Source organism: Copadichromis virginalis, linkage group LG7 (assembly GCF_057382275.1).
Source record: "Copadichromis virginalis isolate Kocher_CV1m ecotype Utaka linkage group LG7, C_Virginalis_male_GT1.1, whole genome shotgun sequence".
NCBI classification, from domain to species: domain Eukaryota; kingdom Metazoa; phylum Chordata; class Actinopteri; order Cichliformes; family Cichlidae; genus Copadichromis; species Copadichromis virginalis.
Window position 1 is genome coordinate 42,139,060 of NC_140624.1, and position 19,272 is coordinate 42,158,331.

At 39.7% G+C, this 19,272-nt stretch overlaps 2 protein-coding genes across 2 annotated transcripts; both read left to right on the plus strand.

Moving 5' to 3' along the window:
* Window positions 1-1,562: 1,562 nt before the first annotated feature.
* On the plus strand, window positions 1,563-4,302 carry LOC146705682 (uncharacterized). The gene is made up of 6 exons (XM_085463453.1): window positions 1,563-1,641; window positions 2,201-2,258; window positions 3,109-3,151; window positions 3,252-3,317; window positions 3,424-3,500; window positions 3,630-4,302. Exons 1-6 carry the CDS (start codon window positions 1,586-1,588, stop codon window positions 3,795-3,797), a joined length of 468 nt encoding a protein of 155 aa, XP_085319579.1. The 5' UTR covers window positions 1,563-1,585; the 3' UTR covers window positions 3,798-4,302.
* On the plus strand, window positions 4,299-17,796 carry LOC146705683 (patatin-like phospholipase domain-containing protein 7). Its single transcript, XM_085463454.1, has 8 exons — window positions 4,299-6,124; window positions 6,238-6,369; window positions 6,553-6,676; window positions 10,504-10,567; window positions 10,823-10,991; window positions 13,107-13,284; window positions 13,441-13,589; window positions 17,635-17,796. The coding sequence occupies exons 6-8, from the start codon at window positions 13,200-13,202 to the stop codon at window positions 17,794-17,796; spliced, it is 396 nt and encodes a 131-aa protein (XP_085319580.1). The 5' UTR covers window positions 4,299-6,124; window positions 6,238-6,369; window positions 6,553-6,676; window positions 10,504-10,567; window positions 10,823-10,991; window positions 13,107-13,199.
* Window positions 17,797-19,272: the final 1,476 nt, after the last annotated feature.

Here is a 19,272-nt window from a genome sequence, read left to right on the forward strand (position 1 = left end):
ATTTCTTAAATGTTCCTGAGGGTTATAGAACAAAAAAAGTCAAGTGGAAGACCCCCAAAACTTTCACCAGCACTCAGCTGGAGGATCCAATTGGGTGTCCGTCAAGACACTGGACAATCCTTGGCCCAAATGAATGCCGTGACTGGTGCTGACTGCAGCCCCATAACCATTAGCAGCATCTGAGACTGAAGGGCTTCAAAAACAAAACCCGTCTTCAAAGGTCTCATCTCCTTGAACCACAGAACTAACTGTTTGGACTTTTCAACAGAGCACCAAACATGGGACATGGAAAGGTGGAAGAAAGTTTTATTCTCTGATGAGATAAAATTTAACCTTGATGGTCCTGATGGTTTTCAGCATTACTGTCATGACAGATCCCACCTGAGATGCAGGGGGCGCTATAATGGTCTGAGGTGCTGTTTCCTTCAGTGGAGCTCAGGAGGTGCAGGGGCGTCAAATGGCTGCTTGCAATGTCCAGATGTTGCAGAGAGCATCCCTCAAGACTGAGGGACCTCGTCTGTCTGGTAAGGACTGGGTTTTTCAGTACATAATGCCCACAGACAAGGGACTTCTTCCAGGAGAATAACATCACTCTTTTGGATCATCCTCTGTGTTCCCCTGATCTAAACCCAATTAAGAACCTTTGGGGATGGATGGCAAGGGAAGCTTATAAAAATGGACAACAGTTTCAGACAGTAGGTGCCCTTTGTGCATCCGTCTTCACCACTTGGAGAAATGTTCCCACTCACCTCATGGAAATGCTTGAATCAAGCATGCTGCAACAACATTTTGAAGAGATCAACAATAATGTGCTACTCTACTACTTGGAGCTACTCATTACTGAGTTCATGTTTGGAACTTTGATTTCTGTTTTGGTGGGGTTTACAGGTTTTTTTTTGAAGGTGTGGTCCTAAACTTTTGATCAGCTGTAAAACAGCCTGTTTCAGTTTAAGCGTTGTTTTCAATAAATTACATGCTGTAAAAAATGATTTGTCTCACTCCCATTTCTTCTTGTTGCATGTTGAAGCTCTGCTTGGAACCTTGTTAAGATCCAACCATGCAATACATGATATATATATTTTTTTGTTGCCATTTTTCAAGTGGTCTTAAACTTTTGATCGGGACTGTATGTAAATGACATGATGATCTGCATCTGACTCTCTCTTCAAGCTAATCTTGAAACTTAATTGCTTTATATTGTATTTCCATGTCAACAGCTGTGTCCACTGGTCATTTAATAAGTGTAATGCGAGGTCAACTGAAAACTGTACCTAATTTAATTTACATTCATTTTCAGTCTTCTTTTCTATTTTCCAGTTTCCGTGTTTACGTCTAATGATAAAGTATGAACACAAGAGGGCAGTAGAATAATTAGTAACTACTTCATTTTTTGCCATCACAAAAAGTGAGTGGCATCCCAATATGTTGTTGGCTTGCTTAAATTCCTGCTTTCATCCAACTAGATGTCTGCAGATTTGTTTAGACAGTGTGAAATATTTTTACCTTATTAATATTATTTTGTTGGCATCATGTCCTGTATTCTTCTTTTTTGTATTGCAGGATGGCACAGAATCAGTGGTGAAGGATGTCCTCCCCGGAGACAGCGTCCACAGCCTGCTCAGTATTCTGGACACTATCACTGTGAGCTCCTGTTTTTTCTCTCTAGGTTATGTCCTCATTTGCCTTCTGAAGTGTCTGTGTCAGTGTGATTTGTTTATTCATTACCTTCATGCCCCTGAAACAAAATTAATGTACTTTGTATTTGCTGTAATTTGTTTATTTAAAGCTGCATCTTTTCAACTTTGTTTTTCTCTTCTTAAAATACATCATTGTCATCCTTTTCACACACTCAGATTGATGTTGTTTGGAACTGATTGTGCAGTAATGAACTCAAACCACGTATGTAATGTATAGAAAAATCAGTTATTACAATAGAATAACTTTTTCATATCTTGTTACTTTGTTGCCATTGCATAGAAACCGTTTAAACACTATCACACTTGTGTTATAGAGCTTTGAAGTGTTGACAGTTATTTAGGCCACATTAAAATGCTGCAAGCACAGGTACACGTACAGGTCACGTAATAAACCTTGGGGAAAGTATCCTTAGCCCAATTTATTACTTAGAGGACAGTTCCAAATAGATAGCTGTGAAAGATGTGGATGAGATTTCTCTGATTCTTATCTTCGATTTTGCCAGGGTTATCCAGCTCCATATAAAACTGTGTCGTCCTGAGACACTTGTACGCGTCATTCAGGTAACAGATTGCATGATGTAGTGTTTGTTTTTTCTCCAATTAAACATCTAATTTGGATGTAGCTACAACATGATATTTAGTATATTCTGCCAGAGTTTTTTGTGTGTGTGTTTCCCCCCCCCCCTGTTTCAGATAATTATGGTGCGCCTCCAAAGAGTCACCTTTTTGGCTTTGCATAACTATCTGGGCCTAACAACTGAGCTCTTCAATCCAGTAGGAGGAGATTTAATTAGTGCACACCTACAGTATTTATGTGCATACACATGGTCACGATGACTGTGTCACTCGATTTGTTATGTGCTTGTGTATCAACAGGCATAGAACACACACACGCACACACACACACACACACGCACAGGCTAATTTCACACAACATTAAGCACAGCAATATAACCTGGTCCATCATAGATCATAGAAAATGCATAAAATAACATTTCAACAGAAACAGGGAGCAGTAACATATATATCTGACTTACCTCTGGATTTATGATTATTAAATCTAATCTTTGATTTAGAGATAGGAAATTTATTTTTTAAAAAGTCCATATTTCAATGTACTTTAAAAATCTTTAGATTTTAGTTATTCTATATTTCAAACTAGCCTTAAACAGATTAATTCATAAAGTAAAATATTGTTGAATGTGTGGTAGTGACATTATTGGTGACTGTAAACTGTTGATGAGGAATATACTTCATCTGTACAGAGCTCTGTTGCATATTTTAAAAGAAATTATTTAAAATTATTTTAACTTGATATCTGCTACACAGTTGTAATTGCCAGCAAACCCTTGAAGATTACCTATCCCGTCCATATTTGACTCATCACTGAAAGATTATTCTCCACTTCCAGGACGAGTTACTTGCCGGAACCACTGAAAACACTGCAGAGACAGGTCAAGCACACACACAAACATGCACTACATGCCGTTCAATTTCAGCTTTGTCTTGTATTGAAACTGATCCAGTACTGGCACTTGACTTTGCAATAAACAGATGGTGTAAAGGACAGCCATTCAACCAGGAAGCTGCGATCCACCTCTATGCCCACTGAATGCACAGGTGGGTCACTGCCTTGGACATAAGCGATCATCAAATGCCACATGGCTGTATTAATTTCCTGCACAGATGTACTCATTATCCTAATCCTTTGTTTTCTGAGTTACAGGTAATGACCTGAGCATGGCCTGCGAACGAGCTCGAGTTACCATTGAGGAGGCTCCGTCAAGTCCTATCACTCACAAAGTAAGGTCTGCTTTTTACATTGAAGCGTGGTGACAGGTCTTGTGTGTAAATGTAACACAATAGCACAATATCTGCTGCATCTTACCTACTTCCTCTATAGTAGTTTCTCTCCTGTGCCTGTCTTTGTAGTCTAGTCTGAAGAAGAGTGTGACAATGCAACACACACCATCTGAAGTATTTCACTATACAGACAGTGGAGGGCACGCTGATGCTACCTATCTTGGTAAAAGCAGTGCAATCCTCCAAGCTGCTAAGAAAGACCTGCTGGGAATCATCCAGCTGCAGGTGAGGGGTTAATTGGAGAAAATTCAGCTGGTGTCAGTGTTCTGATCCGTTTAAATTTCTTTTTGTGACATGTTAAGTGTTAAGTGACTTGAACTGTGGACCCTGATCGGACACAGTGTCTTGAGGTATGCCATGAAGGCGGAGCAGCACATGATCCGTAAGCAGTCTCACCGTCTCTAAAGTGGTGGGCAATTTGGGCAGAGCAACAAAATGTGCAGCCTTGGAAAACCGGTGAGTATGGTGGTGTTACCTGAAAATGATTACAGTCCAGTTATGAATTCCAGGGCGATGTGCGACCAGAGCCTCCTCGGGATAGGTAGGGGCCTGAGAAACCCAGCAGCCAAAGAGTTGGACGTCTTATTCCGTGCACAGGTAGGGCAAACAAAATCCTGGACATCCAAAGCAAGAGATGGCCACCAGAACAGACTTTGCAATATCGTGCGATGTCCTGCTGAGTGTTTCTGTTCAGGGTCTCTGTCTCCCATGTAAGAGCCCCAATAATGCAGGCCGCGTGCAGGATAGCCTTCTCCAAGGTCTCACCTGATGAGGAAGGCACATGTGGCTTCACATTTGGGAGCTGGGTCTGTAAGGAATGGTTAGGTTGAACTGAGTAAAGGACAGAGCCCGCGTTGCCTGACGGGAGTTGAGGCATTTGGTTGCTTGCAAGTACTCAAGGTTTTTGTGGTCCATCCAGATGCCTCCATTCCTCCAATGCAAGCTTTATGGCCAGCAACTCCCGGTCCTCCACATCGTAATTCCGCTCAGCCTGTGAGAGACGACAGGACAAAAAAGCACATGGATGAAGCTTACCCCTGGAATGCTGTGACAACAGAGCTCCAACTCCTGAATCCGAAGCGTCCACTTCAACTATGAACGGTTCAGAGAGGTCTGGTTGAATCAGGATGGGCGTAGAGGCAAATTTCTGCTTGAGCTGGGTGAATGCTTGTTGCGCCACTGGAGACCACTGGAAAGAGACCTTGGGAGAGGATAAGCATGTCAAGAGGAGAGCAACGCAACTGAAATCATGGATGAAGCGGATGTAAAAATGAGCAAATCCCCAAAACCTCTGTAGCTGTTTACGGGTCCTGGGCTCTAGCCATTCCACCACTGCCTTGATTTTTGCCAGGTTCACCCGCAGCTATCCTTGATCGACAATAAGAAAAAGAAAAGCGACCGACTGTAGGTGGAACTCACATTTCTCTCCTTTGACGAAAAAGTCAGTTCTCCAACAACTGTTGTAGTACCTGGCAGACGTGTCCCTCATGGTCTGCCAAGGACTTCAAAAGATCAAAATGTCATCCAGGTACACAAAAACACAGTGATTAATGAAATCTCTCAACACGTCATTCACTAGGGCCTGAAAAACTGTGGGACCATTGGTGAGGCCAAAAGGCATGACCAGGTACTCAAAATGTCCCAGGTGCATATTTAATGCTGTCTTACACTCATCTCCCTCCCTGATCCTGACCAAATGAAAAGCATTTCTTAATTCAAGCTTAGTAAAAATGGTGGCCCCTTGTAACAGTTCAAAGGCAGAAGAAAGCAACGGCAGGGGGTACTTGTTCGTAACAGTGATTTTGTTTAACCCCCAAAAGTCAATCCATGGACAGAGAGATTCCAAGTGGGGACTTGGAGGGGCGGATTATTCTGGCAGCTAGTGAACTGGTTATGTATCAATCAATGGCCTCCTGTTCTGGCTTGGAAAGACTATACAGGTGACTGGTGGTGAGAGGCGCGCCAGAAAGCAGGTCTATTCTATAATCGTAGGATCCATGTGGAGGAAGGGAGAGAGCTCAGTCCTTGCTAAATACAACGACACAGAGGACAAATCAGGAACTGTGATTGGTTCAGATGGAGTGGATGGCGAGACACTGGGAGTGGCTGAGTGCAAACAGTTCTTATGGCACCACAAGCTCCAACCCGCAATACAACTCTTGGACCAATCTATCTGTGGGATGTGTGTGTTTAACCAAAGGTAACTGCATCCCTACGTTTACCGACGGGCCTGCTATTTTGGCCGAGCTGGGCATGAGTCTGCATAATGTCCTTTTTTCCCACAGAAGAAACACTCCCCGTTCACTGCCTTTGATTCCAGTCCGAGCATGAAAGCAGGACTTCCTGTGTAGAATAAAGTGTGTTTATTGACAAAAGATGCAAATAATCATCTGTCACAATAATCATTCTTCGTGTGCTCGCTCCCTGCTCGTGTGCTGTGACTTCTCCCGATGTCCGTGGTGAGTAATTCCTCTCGCTTCGGTGTTTATGTACAAAAGTGCTCGACTCCTTTGAGCTCAGTGAGATTGCAGCTTCCTCTCTATTTCCAAAACACATTTTTATGAGTGAGTGACCTGGACACACATCCTCACACTGTTGTGATGTTCAGCACTGTAGAGTTGGAGGGGAAAACAAAGATGGCTACTTCTACTTTTGTGGATTCTTCTTTATTCCTTAGGATAATGCGAGTGGAGCCCAAAGTGGTGCTGAATGTTGCTCATGCTGTGGTGAAGAGGATGTCATCTTTTGTCAGGCAAATAGACTTTGCTCTTGACTGGATGGCTGTCGAAGCTGGCAGGGCTGTTTACAGGTATTCCTCTGCTGACCTTGTGTCTCATGTGTGAAATCAACTCGTAACACTGCAGGCATTACTTGGTTCATGTGGGACAAGTTAATAAATACTAATCGAGGGAGGGGAAGCTGAATTTGGAAATGTGATTGTGAGTTGTTTGGAGTAGACTGAAGTTATCTGTATTTTCTTTTCTTTTTGCAGGCAGGGAGAGAAATCAGACAGCACTTTCATAGTGCTGAGTGGTCGACTGCGCTCAGTAATCATGAAGGAGGATGGCAAGAAAGAGTTGATAGGGGAGTACGGACGTGGTGACCTGATTGGAGTGGTAAGCACCGTGACAGCCAGAGGGAAGACAGCTGGGGAAGAGTTGATGGAAGACTATTAATATCCATGTTGTATCAAACAACACTAGCTGTTTGTTTTCATATAAGAACCTGTTAAAAGGTTAGATATAAAAAAAAATTACAATGTTAATATCACAAATGGAACTGCCTATTAGCTGTCAGTATACTGCATATGGCTGACGAGACTGGATTTCCTGTATGTTCTACTTTCTACTTTCAGTAAATACAGACTAAGACCAGTACATCTTGGGATATATTTAAACAAAGGGGGGAAAAAGAACAAAAAATGTAGCCAAAAGGCAGCTGAAATAGAATATGCATAAAAAACAATCCAGATAATTTTATCTTCTTCATGCTCTTTGTCTCGGGCTCTTTTTGGGACAATTCCAAGTGCATTTAGTCAAAAGCATGCACTAAATTCATTTGCCAGGCTGCCAGAGGAGTGTGGGTGTGCGCACTACAGTAGTTAAATCATTTCTCATTTTGTTTAGTGGCCTTTAATCTGATTAAAAGGAAATTAGATATTCATTCCCTGTTGAGTTATCCAGTATATCAATTCATTTACCAGTCCTTTAAGTATTAGGATAGTTTACATTAACCTGAATATATTGAAACACATAATGTGGAGATGGCTAAAGCGGTTGACGCTACATAAATGTGCCACACCAGAGGGTCAGTATGTCTAGTTTTACATCAATAAAGCAAGATCTATGTAGATGTTTTAGAATGTCATTTGCAGTTAATGAGTGCCTAAAGTCTTTGAGTCATTAATGCCACCAGATCCTTTTTATCCTTCCCCATTATCTTCTCCCAGCCACCTTCAGCTCTTGTTGCTGTGGGGTCTCTGTTTTCAGTCTAGTCTTTAGCAGGTGGTATGCAGTTCCGTTAGGATAGGATCAGGTGACTGAGATGGACAGTAAAGCCATTCATTCTCTAACCCTCTAGATTCCTTGTATGTCTAGGGTTGTTTTCCTGCTTAATAACTAGATGTTTTTGCATGTGTTGTGATCCATTTGACTGGATCCAATTTTGCAAGTAAAATACCTCCCTTCGAGTTTCTTGTTTTTTGCTTTTATATATAAAGTTTTATTCAGTTTTGAGCTATGTTTGAATTTTTGCATGCAACACACACAGCTTGCTGAAATTATCCAATTATATTTTTAATCCTTGCAATTTTAGCGCTTTGAACACTTGTTTTTATTTTGACACAAATTAACCTATCAGTTGAGTTTATACACTGCATTGGCAAAATATAGTGTTCACATGCAGGAAGTTGAGTGACATCCCAATCTGAATCCATAGTGTTTATTAAAATGTCAGTACACACTTTGCATCTATAACAGCTTCAAATTGTCTGGGAAGGCTTTCCACAAGGTCTAGGAGTGTGTTTATGGGAATTTTTGGACATTCTTCCAGAAGCAGATTTGTAAGGTGACCTGGCTCACAGTCTCTCCTCTAATTAGGTGTTCTGTCAGGTTGAGGTCAGGACTCTGTGTAAGCCACTCAAGTTCTTTCACACCAAACTCGCTCATCCATGTGTTTGTGACCTTACTTTGTGAGCTTTCATGCTTGAACAGGAAGTGGCAATCCCCAAACTATTGCCACAAAGTTGGGAGCATGAAGTATTTCACTATACAGACAGTGGAGGGCAAAATGTCCAAAATGCTTCAGCATGTTGAAGCATTAAGAGTTCCTTTCACTGGAATTAAGGCCGAGTCCAACTCCTGAAAAACAATCCCTCGCTATAATCCCCCTTCCCTCCATCCCTCCACTGCTCTACAGTCCAGTGTTGGCAATCCGTTACATCGTGCTTGGTGATGTAATGCTTAGATGCAGTTGCTCGGCCTTGGAAACTCATTGCATGAAGTTTGCTATGCACTGTTCTTGAGATAATCTGAAGGCCACATGAAATTTGAAGGCCTGTAGCAACTGACTTTGCAGAAATTTGGCAACCTCTGCATACTATACACCTCAACATCCACTGACCCTGTTTTGTGGTTTTCGTGGCAGTTCGAGTTGCTGTTCTTCCCAGTCACTTCCACTTTGTATAAAAACACTAATATTTGTCTGTGCAATATTTGGTAGTGAGGAAATTTCATGACTGAACTAACATAAGTGGCATCCTATCACTGTAACATGCTGGAATTCAATGAGCTCCTGAGAGATACCCATTCTTTCACAGATGTTTGTAGAAGCAGTTTGCATGGATAGGTGTTTGATTTTTATACATTTGTGTCCATGGAAGTGATTGGAACACCTGAGCTTAATTATTCAGATGGTTGAGTGAATATTTATGGTAACATGGTGTATGTAGCATGCATTTCCTATTGATTGTGCTTAGTAACAAAGCCTAAAGAACATGAATAACTCAACTGCGTTTACTTTGTTGTAAAACATTTTAACGTGTAATACTCAAAAGTGTTGGGTCTGAAAATTAAAAAGAGTATAAAATCAAAACAATATAATAAAGAGATAAATGCAATTAAATGGAAAATATTCAGAATGAGTTTATGGCCAATTTCTATACAAACATGATGATATTGATCAAATCTGATTCTAAAGTATCTTCTAAATATTTTAACAGGACAGCTAAGTTTTTCTCATATTAAACTCTAAAATGGTATTTTCAACCTGTGTAAAGCAAAGTCACTCACCCACCTCCCTGTTGGCTGGCGTGACTGGTTCCTGTCACAATGCTTCTAATAATACCTGGGTTAATGGATGCTATGGTTACTGTTACCTGGAGGAGAAAAGCTGTCATTGGAGCTTCTGTAATAGTGGCAATAAGATTGTGAGACAAATTTAGTATGGCCGTGTTGACGTCAGTTTTAGATGAAGGGTAGAAGGGTAGAGGTTATTCTTAGCTCCCCCCCCCCCCCCCCCCCCCACACACACACACACACTTACTGCATCAGTAGGTCTGTGGACTAGCAAGACTCAAAATTAATTAACTTGAATTACGTACTTGTAAGTGAGCTTTTCTTGAAAATCTTAAAGTAAAATGCATTTAGTCATATATGATGTGCCACTGTAATATGTATGTTGTACACTATAAACCCTCTGTATGTGATGTCATGAAACATGGTTGGAAAAATGAGGATGAGAGACTGCAACAATGCCACGCAGACCCATGCCTTTACACACACACACACACAGATTTTATATGTGTGCATTTTTGTCCACGAAGGTGTCGAAAAGCTGTAAAATGCATCAACAGAGTATGGATGACGTCGGATTTCAAAATTCTGACTAAAAAGAAGAGGAGGGCATGAGAGTTAAACATAAGAGCTCTACTCTGTTATCATTTTCCAAAACTTCTTATCAAGGCATGGAGACAGGATTAGATGTGCTGTCTGTCTTCCATGACGGAAATACTCTCTCCTTAAGTATTATGGATTCCTGTTTGCACCCTAATTTGAACTGGAACTGAGCCTTCAGGACAGATGCTCATTTGATTTTGGTTAAATAAGACAGTACAGACAAATTAACACCAAATTAAGGAATTAGATTTTCACTTTAATGAGCATTAAGGGCTTTAGGGATTGACCATATAAGGAGGAGGACTTTAGAGATTACAAACAGTTAGAAGGTTTAAATGAGTGTTTTCAGTGTAGTACCTTTCCTTGCTTTATTATAATGTATCACATAAAATCCTTTCACCAATGCTTCACAATGTGGTGGATGTTTGACTTTAAAAGATCTGAGATGCACCTGAACAATCAAATCACTTTCAGCTGTCTGTAACCTGGACGTAACACCTCCTTGAAGTAGACATTCATGGGTGTAATCTATCATCTCTCACATAAAGGTCCTACTCTTCTACTGACAAGTGGTATTATCAAACAGCGTCTTGGAGCTGCTGCACTTGACAGGTATGTTTTGTGCCATATTCAAACATTTTATGCAATTTTGCAGGTTCAATCTTCTCTTATTCAAACCTCAAATAAAATGAGTATTTTTCAGTGTCTTACTGCTTTCTGTTGGTTTTTATTTTCTTTGTGCTTTGTCTTTCACGCTCATTAAATTCTGCTAAAATTTGCTCTATTGGCACAAGAGGAAAATGGATGTCTTGGATGCTGCCAGCAAAGCAATGCTGCCTGTCATTAATGGACTCCTTTCCTCTTTAGTGTCCATGAGTACCGTCTGTCCAGCTGGCTGGGCCAACAAGAAGACATCCATCGCATAGTTCTTTACCAGACTGACTACACACTGACCCCGTGGACACAGAGGTGCATCCGTCAGGCTGACTGCATCATTATTGTGGGATTAGGCGAGCAGGACCCTACTGTAGGGGAGGTGAGGTGTTCACTGGTTCCCAGGAGAAGAGAGAGGTGTATTACTAGGAGCTGTTAGAGCTACACTTTCAAATCCAACATTTGTTTTTAACAGTTCCCCACACTCAAAAAGTTCTCCTTATATAGACATCAACTGCTACTTTAGAGACAAACAAGTGTGTATTATGTTGTGCAGTTTTGTGATAGTGTATCTATCAGAGAGACTGTCCTGAGACGACCTCCCTGTCCTTAATAAGTGTGTGTGTGAACGTGCGTGTTTTACATAACTATGTGCATGTTGTTATGCGCCTGAATATGTGCAAGTGGATGGACCAAGGCCCTGCTGGACCCACAAGTTCGAGTGGATACAAGGATGTGCAACAGCTTAAGCAGATAGAAAGAATGATACAGAACAACAATAGACTGATTAAAGTGATGATAATCTGTATACATTAATATTTGCTCGGATTAACATAGATATAATTCAAAGATTATTCTGTCAACTGATTCGACAATGCTAAATGATTGATCAATGATAGTTCTGATTATAACTGTGACCATAAGAATACAAAATAAAATATCTCTTGTCCACAATGTACAGTGCATGAACCTCATTTTATTACTAATTTATTGATAATTCATTAGTTAATTAGTCTGATATTTTACTGCTGTACCTGCGATGCAAAAACACCCCAAAATATTTTTAACCTAAATCCAGTGCTTTGCATTCACAGGGACTTACCAGTACTATCTAGTTAGTTTAAAAATCAAGGCATGTTCACACTGTCATTAGTTTTTATTAATAAATTAAATAATAATTTGTGACCTCTGCCAGCAAATTTAAAAAAACAGGGTAAATAACTTAGTTAACAAAGATTCTGCAGTTTAATAAAACCAGTTCTGTGTGAAATTGGCAAGTTTGGTACTGGAAGCTTTCTGGTTTCTGTTTTTCTCCAAGTCATTTCTGAACCATGCAGGAAAGCGGTCCATGTGGAGAAGAACCTCAAAACAATGAGCTTTTTAAAAGAAACCTTTAAAGCACTGATAGACTGTAATTCATGCAGTGCTGAGCCTTTATTTTTTAGAGAAACGAAAGCTCTTACAGGCAATGTGACATCAAGCATCAGTCGGGAGAATGGGGTGGGAGGGGGTGACTGTGGGATCCTCCTGCCACTCAATAATAATACTTGCTTAAACGTTTTGCTATATTAAAGAACATGGAATAAAAAAAACAGAGATGGTGGCAGATGGGCTAGTCTGAGACTCTGATAGTCAAACATCATCAGCCTTTTCTTTGTGACATAACGCATTAGGGATGTGATTGACCAGGAGATTTGTTCAATGAATGTGCAGCTGATAAATCTGAAAGGATTATGTTGGACAATGACATAATCATGGACCGTAACGTCAAAGGAGTTTTTAAAATGGTGCAGTCCGCTTGTGTAATCTGTCCCTCAGAGAACTGAGGCGATTTTTGAGAGCAAATTGATGTTTGGTATAGTGCTCATGACATGTATTTCATGTATAAAGTAGAAAAACATGCTCTCATTCAAGAACCGAGTTGGTATTTTTGTTTAAAATAATTCTCAAAAAAATATTTTAATCATTTGGGACTCATTTATCTGTACAATGATGAATATAATAACAGGAACCTACAGTTTTGATTCACTTAATGCAGTGAGGTCAACTTGATTACATGAAGTCATGGACTTATTAATATTACTAGTATAAGTATTACACACACACACACCCCCTCCCCCTTTAACTGAGCTCTTGTTCAGTACATGACAGCAATTATCAGGTGTGTTATCAGGCAACAGTCTTCTTAGAGCAAGCATTTTTTGATGTAATAACTTCACATCATTATGTTGTTGAATAATAGTTCTGCCAAGGGGTTCAATGGTTAGACAAGCTGTGAATGGCTTGTACTGACTCTTGGGGATACAGAAGAAGAATGGCTGTTGTGAAAGAGAGGAGGGGTGTGAGGAAGAGAGCAGAACTTTAAGCAGTTTGCTGGTCTGGATCATTCAGAGGTGATTGTGTTACACATCACAGTGTTCCTCCGCAGTCAACATCACAGCGAATTGACCTCAAGATCAGGCTGTGCTCAGAGTGATGATCTTGCCTTGTTTTGCAGCCACAGTACCCTGGGCACCCTACAGTCCATGGATTGGTCAAACCTGTACTGAGGCCCCTTATGTGACAGCTAACACTTGCCTGAAACTGGGTCATGCAACATGGATTTCACCTTCGTCTGTGTCACCCAAAAGATGGACACCTGCTGATGGATGGAGGCTATATCAACAACCTGCCTGGTTTGTTACATTCAGTTTGTACCTTCCCTTATTAAGTATTAAAAGTAGCCGTACTTTGATGTAGTTGCTCAGCTGTTTGCTTATAGCAATATATTTTTAATTTTACCAGTACTGTATGCTGTTTGTCTTGATGTCTTCTTCCCCTGATTCTCCCAGCTGATGTTGCGCGCTCCATGGGGGCCAAAGTGGTAATAGCTATTGATGTGGGCAGCCGGGATGAAACCAATCTCACTAATTACAGCGACTCACTCTCGGGCTGGTGGCTGCTATGGAAACGCCTTAACCCCCTTGCTGAGAAAGTTAAGGTGATGGATTGATTAGGAGTAAAGACACACCATGCTGTGCAGCAATGTTTTTAATTCTATCAATATAAATCAGGATATTTTTGGAAATCATTTCAGTGATTTATAAGTTAATTTCCACAGGTGGCAGTAGCTAAAACATTATTAAAAAGCGATCTCTAGGTGTATTAGCTAATTGTAGGCCAATCTCCAACCTTCCTTTTTATCCCAAAAATTCTTAAAAGAGTAATTGTAAAACAGCTAATGGATCACCTGCAGAGGAGTGGTTTATTTCAAGAGTTTCAGTCAGGTTTCAGAGCTCATCGGCGTACAGAAACAGCTTTAGTGAAGGCCACAAATGATCTTCTTATGGCCTCTGACAGTGGACTCATTTCTGTGAGTGTCCTGCTAGACCTCAGTGCAGAGTTTGGTGCTGTTATCTATAATATTTCATTACAGCAATTAGAGTATGCTGTAGGTATTAAATGTACTGTGTAATATCTTTCTAACAGACTCCAATTTGTTCATGTAAATGGGGAGTCACACACTAAGGTTAATTATGGAGTTCCACAGGGTTCAGTGCTACGACCAATTCTGTTTATATTATGCATGCTTCCCTTAGGCAGCATCATTAGAAGGCATAGAATACATTTTCACTGATATGCAGATGACACCCACATTTATCTATCCATAAACCAAGATAACACACATGCAGATAGAGTTTATTGTACTCGGCCCTGAAAATCTAATTACATGCTTACTCGGGATGGCATTACTTTGGTTTTCAGTAACACTGAAGAATCTGCATGATGCTGAAAAACGAGTTAATGTTTTTATTACTTCTAGGCTGGACTACTATAATTCGTTATTATCAGGATGTCCTAAAAACACCTGAAAGGCCTTTTTTAAACACAGGGCTTAAATACACAGAGGGAGCAATTAGTGAATGAGAGACAGAAGGGAAAACACTGCTGGGGCAAATCAGGGCTAATGAGAGAGGGAATGCATAAACCGACACAGTAGCCTGAGACACAGACTTCAAAGTAAAACAGGAAGCAGATGCGAACTTGACAAGGGGATACAGCAGACAGGGGAGACAGCAACTAAGGAACACAGACAGAAGCCAAAAGACTAAAACTGTAACATAAACCACACAGAGAACCCAAACTCAGAATAACCCTATAACCCAATAGACAAAGAAAGCTAAAAATATAATAAACCAAATCAAAAAACCAAAAACACAAAACCACTGGGTCAACGATCCAGGCCCCTAACAGAGTAGGCTTAAAATTGTACTTTTTGATAAAGCATATAGTTAGGGTTGGAGCAGGTGACCCTGAATACTCTCTTAGTTATCCTGCAATAGGTCTAGGCTGCTGGGGGATTCCCATGATGCACTCAGTGTTTCTTCTTTAGTCACCTTTTTTCACTCAATATGTGTTAATAGACCTCTCTGCATTTAACCATGAGATATTATTAATATCTTAATATCTAATATTAAAGTGTGGCCTTACTTTAAGTTTGATTCCATAAAAAGTGACAAAAACATTAGCATCCATTAGCATTGTGCGTGGGAAGAAAACATCTTTTTACAGCGAAAAAAACCCTAAACTTCCAAGTAAGCACCGAGTGCGCTACGACGTAATGGGAAATTCACAGAGAAACTGCCGTATCCTTCCACTGACCGCCGCGGCACACCTGCACCAGGGTAAACCTCCGCCTACCCAACTCCTGCTTTACAGGTGAAAATAGAGCAACAGGACCGCTGAGTCTTTGACTTTATTTATTTTCTGCTGTGTTTTACTTGCATCTATTTGAAAGACTGAGTGTAAACACAAAAAAAAAATTTTATTTTATGTGCTGGAATGTGCAGAAAATAGGTTTAAATATTAAACAAATTTCTTCCAGTCAGAGAATGTTGCATATAATTAAATTTTTGCTTGATGCATAAAGTTAAAAGATTAAAATTAATAAAACTATAAAAGTTTTAAAAAGAGACTTTTCCATTTGATTACATTTTGTATGATGGATTATGCAGAAAAAGTGGAATTGGGCTGAAAGATCTATCGCTTTATCACCTATACAGGTTGTAAATCGTGTTTTTAAAAAGTAACTAAGTAATTAATTACTCTTGAAAATAAGTAATCAGTAAAGTAACAGGATTACTTTTTGGGGGAAGTAATCAGTAATTAGTTACTGATTACTTTTTTCAAGTAACTTGACCAACACTGTGCTGGACTCCCTTGGAATTCAAGGTCTGATCTTCAACACACTCACTCGCTCCTCAATCCAGCCTGGACACTCACTCTGATACTCTCCACGAAGCTTCTCACCTCTTTTTTTGCAGGTAGGGAAACATCCGCCATATCTTTACTCACCTATAGTTCTCTGCATCACCATTCTGATATTAACTGCCCTTTCCTCTGTTTCAGAGCTCTCCTTCAGAGATCCCGCTCCGCTCCTCTCTCCACCTTCTGTATATACATACATATCTCGTTCAGTCTGTTTAAATAAAGTCTTGTTAAGAACCAATTTCGCATTGAGTCTGCTTTTGGGTCTGCAACCTCGTACTGGCCTCCGGCCTTCGATAACAAGTAATTTGTACCACTTATTGGTATACCAGGTAGTCATGCTGCTCTAAGTTCAAAGTACACGCAATATTTATTACTGCAGAGCTTTACACAAGTCAGAGCTTTAAAAAGCCCCAGACATTTAACGACATTTTCACAGTAGTTCAGTTCCTGTTTGGACGTATATATGCTGAAGAAAATTGCAGTAGTGTCTTCTGTGCCAAAAATAATCAAGTTGGACATTTAATTAATAAGCAAAATATTAAATGCTGTAAATTTAAGGCTGATGAGTGTAACTCAGTAATAACAATGGAGGGAAAAACCTACTGTGGAATTACTGAAATATTAGTAAGTAGCCACATTCAAGTCTCACATGCCTGAAATCTACTGTATTGACAAAAAATGAATTTATAATTGCTCATATTACAAATCCCTTAAAAACAATATAATATAATATATAGATAATAGAGTATTTTTAGCTGAACCTCAGGCCTTCAGCCCCTTTTGCTGATAAAGTAATAACAATAAAAATAAAAAGGATGAAATTGTTTGCTCTTAACGTACACAAAAATAGATTTTTGTGTACCAGATTTGTTCCAAGCAATGTCACAGAAAGACAAAACGCCTCCTAACCAAGAGATGACGAGAACGATGGAGACAGATGAGTTATTTACTCCCAGATTGAGCAACAACACAAGGATGAAGGGTAAAACAGCAGGACTCACACTGGCAACCTCCCCCTCCCTGATAACAAACAACAAAGGCAACAGAACAATTGCTGAAAACAGGATGGAGCCACTTTTATGATTGCAGATCTGAGGCCGTAATGTTTAAGACTAAATGGCTTCTGTTCTCATTCTTTTAAACAATAGGCATCCCACACAGTTAATGAATGCATTTCTATTTTCAGATGCTACTGGAGAGTACAACAACCAGGGGATGCAATGCTTCTCCTTCTGTGATACATTTGATACTATTTATTTGTGTGGATGCACAAAATGCAGATCAAGACTTAAAAACATAACCAAGGTTTTGGGACTAGCCGAGCTTAAAAAAAAAAAAAAAGGCAAAACCAGATGTGCTTCACTGAAAAGCTGAAATTGCACAAAAGTCTGCAGCAGATTTTTTTTTCATGCAGTTAGTTTCCATTATACTTTGCTGTAATTTCCAACACACAGCAATCTAGATCAGGACAACTCCATTATAGTGTTTCTTGCAGCCGGCATGCTTTGCACACAGTTTGGAAGCGTATTCAAAGACAATAATTTTTTAAGCATAAGAACAGTTGTAGATTTCTCAAATAGCTTCAAACTTGTTTTTATTCCTGTTCTCTCTATTTATAATGCATTTGTCATCAAAGTCCACCCTGCATGACATTTCTAATGTTCTGACTTATGCACCTGCACACCCACGTGTATTTATCACCATTCTACACTCCAAATATTCCAGTTTATTCACCCACAGTGTGCTTCCTGTCCCCCACTCTTTCCTTGCATCAGAAGAATCCGACTACCACACTGACTATGAAGAGGATGCACTGGAGAGTGCTCTCTCTGACATGGAGACGTATAGTCGCTATGGAGAGCACACCGAAGGGGAGGAGACGGCTGACACGGTGCGAACTTGTGGTAGTAAGATTAGAAACTGTGGGCTCTCTTTAAAGAGAAGAAGAACAAGCAACCACAGTGAGGAATTTGTTTTTTACTCATGTCTAAAACAGGCTTTTCAGGATCCATTATAATTAATTGTATTGTTTTGCAACACAAATTTCCATTATTGCAAAGGTTTGTCTGGCTTACAATGACAACACACTTGATCAGTCCTCTCGGTAAAAGGATTTTCATAAATCACTTCTTGGGAAATCAGACCATCCTGCTGGCTACTATTCAAAGTCAGATTGAGGTTCATACTGGAGTCTGGCCAGTTCATGCTTTAAAAGTGATTAATATCATTAAAATTTTGAAATTAATTGGAAGCCATTGCAGGGGCACCTAGTTCAACTAAAGTGATATCATTTAGAAGTTGGGGCTTGAGAACATTGTATACTTTTGTGAATGGTGGCGTACTTAAAGTTTCTTAAACAGGTTAGCACAATGGAAACATTCTGTCTTTAATACATTTTACCCTCCAGTGTGAAAGACCAGACTCTACCTGCAAAACTAGTCATTTTGTCTTCTGTGACATCAAATGATCAGACCTTTAGAAAAAAAAATCTGTAGTATGAATTTCAAACCTACATGTTGTTAATAGAGCAGCTGCATGCCCAATCATTTCACATATTGATATGGATTATTTCTTATAGCTTCATTTGAGTCATCATCAGTGGAACATCCCTTGGACCAAAGGTGAAAACTGCATATTTGCTTTTATTTTTATTTGCGAAATTTCAGCTTGATTTTATACAGCCGAAGGGACCAAATTACAACATATCTTTTTCCATCCTCTCTCTTGACACACAAACAGTTTGGGGATGTTGTTCACAAATTTGAATGTCAATTTCTGAGATCTTTGCCTGACAAAGTTTTTTTTTTAACAGATGACCTAAACAAATCAGCACACTCAATTTTCACAAATTCTGTTGTTTTCCTTTGGAATTTCAATATTTACCTCTGTTCTTTGAACTTCAATTCTTTATTAAATGATTTGATTGAATTACTTGCAGCTAGTCTTAACAGTATTGCTGATACCTGAAATGAGGAATCACAAGTAGAAATGACCTCATTTTATGTGGAACTACGTAGACACAATCCAAAACTGGTCACTTTTTAAAATTCTTTTATTATGAGCACCACGAATACTATTTTACTCACATCACTTATATTTGGAGCAGCCCAGAAACTGGCATGCAAGAATTATAATGGGGTATTAAGGATGTGGAAAATGTTGTTCACCTGGCTGTTGATGTGAACTGAAATCACAACCTGAAAACTTCTCAAAGAATCTGGTTCTGGCTTCATAAATATCCACAAAGTATGAGTAACATGTGCAGAGCAGAAAGCTGGGCAACATAGGATTGACAAGTAATTTCTCAAACACTGCAGAACACCCTTCAGTCACCCTTCATGCAGTCATCTCATTTCCATTTCCACTACACTGAGAGGTTTTATGGCATACCTGCATTGTTTGACTTATGTCTA

Excerpts from the sequence above, each read along its gene's own strand:
- LOC146705682 (XM_085463453.1), top strand. The coding sequence starts at position 1,586 with ATGTCCTCCCCGGAGACAGCGTCCACAGCCTGCTCAGTATTCTGGACA. Across the intron at positions 1,642-2,200 it reads GTATTCTGGACACTATCACT|GGTTATCCAGCTCCATATAA; the intron begins GTGAGCTCCTGT and ends CGATTTTGCCAG. Across the intron at positions 3,318-3,423 it reads TATGCCCACTGAATGCACAG|GTAATGACCTGAGCATGGCC; the intron begins GTGGGTCACTGC and ends TCTGAGTTACAG.
- LOC146705683 (XM_085463454.1), top strand. The coding sequence starts at position 13,200 with ATGCAACATGGATTTCACCTTCGTCTGTGTCACCCAAAAGATGGACAC. Across the intron at positions 13,285-13,440 it reads CTATATCAACAACCTGCCTG|CTGATGTTGCGCGCTCCATG; the intron begins GTTTGTTACATT and ends TGATTCTCCCAG. Across the intron at positions 13,590-17,634 it reads CCCTTGCTGAGAAAGTTAAG|AAGAATCCGACTACCACACT; the intron begins GTGATGGATTGA and ends TCCTTGCATCAG.